Source organism: Dipteris shenzhenensis, chromosome 8 (assembly GCF_047967505.1).
Source record: "Dipteris shenzhenensis isolate YYH24624 ecotype China chromosome 8, Dip_SZ_1.0, whole genome shotgun sequence".
Lineage (NCBI taxonomy): Eukaryota > Viridiplantae > Streptophyta > Polypodiopsida > Gleicheniales > Dipteridaceae > Dipteris > Dipteris shenzhenensis.
The window spans coordinates 18,826,276-18,831,177 of record NC_141603.1 but is presented as its reverse complement, the minus strand read 5'-3'; the positions used below and the strand labels follow the sequence as shown (position 1 = coordinate 18,831,177).

The following is a 4,902-nucleotide window of genomic DNA, read 5'->3' as shown; positions in this document are numbered from 1 at the left end:
AATCAGAGTGAGCTCTGCTGACATGCTCGAAAGAGGAAGGGAGAAAGAGAGGAGGAGGAAGAAGAAATCAGAAGCTTTTCAACCAATTAACGGGTGGGGGGGACAGTCATGAGAGATTCCCAGAAACTGGCTATGGCGGTCTCATCCACATACACAATATATGTCTGTCTACATTTGCATTGCTGATTGTTGCTCATGAACCATGTTTAGAGTTTGCATTGCTGATTGTTATTCATGAACTAGCTACGTATCGATGTCTACATTCTGAATTGCTGATTGTTGCTCATGAACCATGTTTAGAGTTTGCATTGCTGATTGTAGTTCATGAACTAGCTACGTATCGAAGCCATGCAGCTCACAATCTTATTATCTTATCTTGTCGCCCTGGAGCCTGGTTTGATCCACAAGGTTCCGTGCTATGTGTGCACGGCCTTCTTCTTCAATTCGATGGAAACATTTCTGTGTGGTGCTTGTGGAAAGCAGCATCGTTATGGCTGCTGTCGTTGCCATCACGAGAATCCAGCAGCAGAGTTCTCGTGTGTACACACGGGGGATTGAAGTTTGAAACCGGACTCAACAATCAATCAACCCCTCTCTCTCTCTCTCTCTTTCACTGTGTTCGTATAAACTTTATGCAGGGGAGCAGCCATAATAGCCAACCTTTCTGTACTCTCTTTGCTCTATAGATCCCTGCTTGCAAATGCTCTACACAAACTCACATCATCACAGCGTTCTTCATCACCGTCACTCATGATTCGCGTTCTTGTCCGAGTTCTTCTTCTTCTTCTAAGACTTTTTCTTGCTCATCGTGCAGCTTGTTGTGCTCTCTCGCTCTCACGCTCTCTCTCCCTTCCTCTCTCTCTCTCTCTCTCTCTCTCTCTCTCTCTGGCACACAAAATGGTCTTCTTGAAAGGCTCGGAATCTTCCTGGGTTCCCAGGAAAATTATTTCGGCTAGCTTTCCCTTCCATGTGGGCTGACCACATCAACCACTTGAATCTTATCAATGTGGGAAGAAACTGCTGGGGTCGCATACAAGATCTGGTGGATATATGTGCAAAAGAGTCGACGCGAACCAATGCTCTCTCTCTCTCTCCGTCTGTGTTCATCTTCTTCCCTTGCGCTGTCTCCTGTTTTTGGGTGTTCAGACTCCAGTCCCCAGTCCTAACGATGCCGAAGAGAAGACGAACGAAGAGATAAGACAAGGATCTTCTCTTCCTCGATCTTTCTCACAGCACTCACTCACACCCAAGGATGCTGCTGTCCTGGTCGTAGTGGGTAGTATTGGTGATGGTTGTCTTGTCCTGCGTCACACCATAGCAAGCTCGTCCTGCTTGATTCGTCATCTCCAATCACTCCCACTCTGAAATTCCGTTCATCGGTCCTTTGGCGCACCTACAATAGCTTCATCACATCCCCCCAACTCCCCACTTTCCATAGCCTTATCTGCACAAATTCAACTCGTAGCCTGCTCGAATGCAGCAATGCCCGGCCTTCCAGCACCTGCCATGCTTCGCCTTCGCAGGTCTTTGCCCTCCCTAATGATCATCCCAGCTTTACATCATCTCCTCTTCTCACTGTTTTTCATGCCTCCTGTTCTTGAATTTGCATTCTCTTCTTCCTCCTCCCAGATCCCTGTCTCCATGCTCTACAACCTCTCGGCTCAGTTCAATTCTACCTGTCGTCTCCCAGCGAATTCCAACGACAATCTCCTGATCGATCCCATCCTCCTCAGCATAAATGGCAGCTTTGCCTGGGGATTTAGCTCCAGTTCCTCCGATGAATTGTTCTTCTGCTCCCTGTCCATCGTGTGCTACAACTGCAATCAGTATTACCCCGCTTGGAGTGCCTCTTCCCAGCAGACAGGCGCGATCGTATCAGGAGCCCATATACTTCAATTGGGAAAGAGCGGAAATCTCGAGCTTCGGGACTCGACAGGCTTACTTCTTTGGTCAAGCAACGCAGGCCGTGTTACAAGCATTGAGCTCCTCGAGACGGGCAATCTCCTGCTCCTCGACAGCACAAATTCTATCGTGTGGCAGAGTTTTGATCATCCGAGCAACGTGCTGTTGCCTGGACAGGTTCTCACTCCAGGGATGAGATTAGTTGCTGGTGATTATTCTGCTGTCATGGAACCCGGAGGGCTGGCCTTATACGTCAATTCCCCGGATCCGCTTCCTTACCTTGTGCTCAATTCAACGTGGGGCTTGTCTACTCTGGACAGCGTATTAAAACCACTTTGCTATGGCTTGAGCATGGTTTATTCTGCTAACGGCAACACGCTGACGATGGAGCTGGACTTGGGAAACGCTTCAGCGGGTCCAGGATGCTACAATGCGTCTGCTCAGACAACTATTCAGAAGGTCGATCTATCCGTGACCGGGTCGACCAAATCCGGTGGATTCAGATATTTGAAGTTGGACTCTCGCGGAGAATTGAAAACTTTTCTAGACAGCAATGCGGATTTTTCCTGGTTCGACCAAGGTGATGATGAGCAGGGCAGAGGCTTTTGCAATCTTCCCAATCACTGTGGAGAGAATGGCATTTGCGATCCTGGCGGCGAGTGCAGATGTCCTCAGCCAGAGGCTAATCAGTCGACTCCTTACTTCTTCTCTGTGGACTACAGTGCAGAGACCCCGGAAACCGATGGCTGTACTACGGTGCAGACCGCCAACTGCTCCGCTAATGCTCCCAAATTGCTCAAGCTTCAAGACCTGGATTACTTTCCTCACCGCTTCATGTCTCCGCCAAGCCATCCTTCGACGTTGCAAGATTGTGTAAACTCTTGTGTGCAAAACTGCTCTTGTGTTGTCGCTTTTTACGATAACCAGTCACAAGCTTGCCACCACTATCGGAAGATCTTATCCATACAGCGAGCCACATACGGCGGCAATTTTCTAGTCTTTCTCAAAATCAAGCCACTCAAAACTCCTCCCCATAGGTTGAATTTCATTGCCATTGCCATCATTTTTGGTACCAGCCTGCTCGCATGTTGTGCGATACTTGTCTGGGTATATCGCACTTATGGGAAGAGGGACACGGAAGGTGAAAGAGTGCAAAGATCAGAGGACGATGCCTTCCTGGAGTCTCTGCCTGGTCTTCCTCCAAGATACTCCGTAAAGCAGCTGCAGCAGATAACAAATGGGTTCAGCGTCAAGCTCGGGGCTGGGGGCTTCGGGACTGTGTACGAAGGCACTCTTCCGGATGGCACCAAGATCGCAGTGAAGAAGCTAGAAGGAACAGGGCAAGGAGACAAGGAATTCCGGGCAGAAGTGGCTGCCCTAGCAGGACTGAGCCATGTGAATCTGGTGCGCTTGCGAGGCTTCTGCGCAGAGGGGTTGCACCGCATGCTGGTGTACGAATACATGACGAACGGGTCACTGGACAAATGGCTTCTACCGAAACCGGACGGCGTCACTCCGATGCTGGACTGGCAGGCGAGGTTCAGGATCGCCGTCGATGCAGCGAGGGGGTTGGCGTTCCTGCACGGGGAGTCGAGGGAGCGGATCTTCCATCTGGACGTGAAGCCACAGAACATACTACTGGACGAGAAGTTCACGGCGAAGCTATCCGATTTCGGGCTATCAAAGCAGATGGACAGGGGGAGGAGCCGAACGGAGACGTCGATGAGGGGGACACCGGGGTATTTGGCACCGGAGTGGCTACTACAGCTGACGGTGTGCGACAAGAGCGATGTGTACAGTTTTGGGATGGTGCTATTGGAAGTGGTGAGCGGGAGGAGGAATGTGGACTATACAAGGGAGGAGGAGAAGATGTATTGGCCGGCATGGGTGCTGAGGAAGGTGGGAGGGGGGGAATGGGAGGAGGTGAAGGAGGAAGCAGGGAGGGGAGGGAGGAGGAGCGATGGGGGAGATGAAGAAGCAGAGAGGGCGATCAAGGTAGCGTTATGGTGTGTGCAGGAAGATCCAAGGGCGAGGCCGGCTATGGCGATGGTGCTTCTGATGCTTGAAGGACTTGTTGAGGTTGGCGATCCGCCATTGAAGATGGAGTTCACGTTGGAAGCTCAGGCCAGGCTCGTCGCCAACCATCTCCATCCCTCCTCTGATGAAGATGAAGATGAAGATGAAGATGATAAAGATGATGATCATCTTCATCCTCCTCCCGCCATAGCCAACCTCTGCACTGATCAATATCATCTTCGTCAATATCCAGCTTCCGCCATAGCCAACCTCTGCCTTAGCTCTCCAGCTTCTTACTCTAGTGATCTCCTTCCTCCTCATCGTTTCTCCTCCTTCCACCCGGAATCCTTCTCCCCAGCTCCTCCTCCTCCTCCTCCTTCCCAGCTCATTTCCACATCCTTGCGCTTCCCTTCCCTCCCCCCTCGCCCCCCCCTAGTCTGCCGCCTCGCTCCCCCCCACAGCTTCTAGCACACCTCTGTCCACCTTCTTGCTTGAAGCATCGTCTTCCTACAGCTCGCTCTCAAAATTTTACTTCTCGCTTGGAGCATCGTCTTCCTACAGGCTCTCAAAAACTGCGCAGTAATTAATCATGTGGAATGAAGCAGCAGTCCGGATGATGCCCCAGAGCTTCTAGCACAGCTCTGTCCTTCTCGCTCTAAGCTCATCTTGCATTGTAATCCTACAAGAGTATTTGATTTTGAATATCAGGATCCAGATAATTCAATTTGTACTCCCATGCCAAGTTCCAATGATGGGTATGATTTTGATGAGATGCCACTTCCCAGTAACCCCATCAAGAAATTTTGGAGCAAATATCCTGATATGAAAACTCGAGGTGGATGGACCCTAGACAACTTTCCTACCAACCTTTGTCAGCGTCAAATTAGTAAAGGTTGGATTAGCAAGTTGGATCCACAACCTGATTAGCGCCGCCCCAAGCTCTTTGATGTAATCTTCTTAAAGGAGTACCTACGTGCACCTCCA

The 4,902-nt window shown here is 50.4% G+C and overlaps 1 protein-coding gene across 1 annotated transcript; it reads left to right on the top strand.

Moving 5' to 3' along the window:
• Positions 1–1,482: 1,482 nt before the first annotated feature.
• Positions 1,483–4,505, top strand: LOC147899221 (G-type lectin S-receptor-like serine/threonine-protein kinase SD2-5). Its single transcript, XM_087377666.1, has 2 exons — positions 1,483–4,240; positions 4,432–4,505. The coding sequence occupies exons 1-2, from the start codon at positions 1,483–1,485 to the stop codon at positions 4,503–4,505; spliced, it is 2,832 nt and encodes a 943-aa protein (XP_087233792.1).
• The last annotated feature ends 397 nt before the right edge of the window (positions 4,506–4,902 follow it).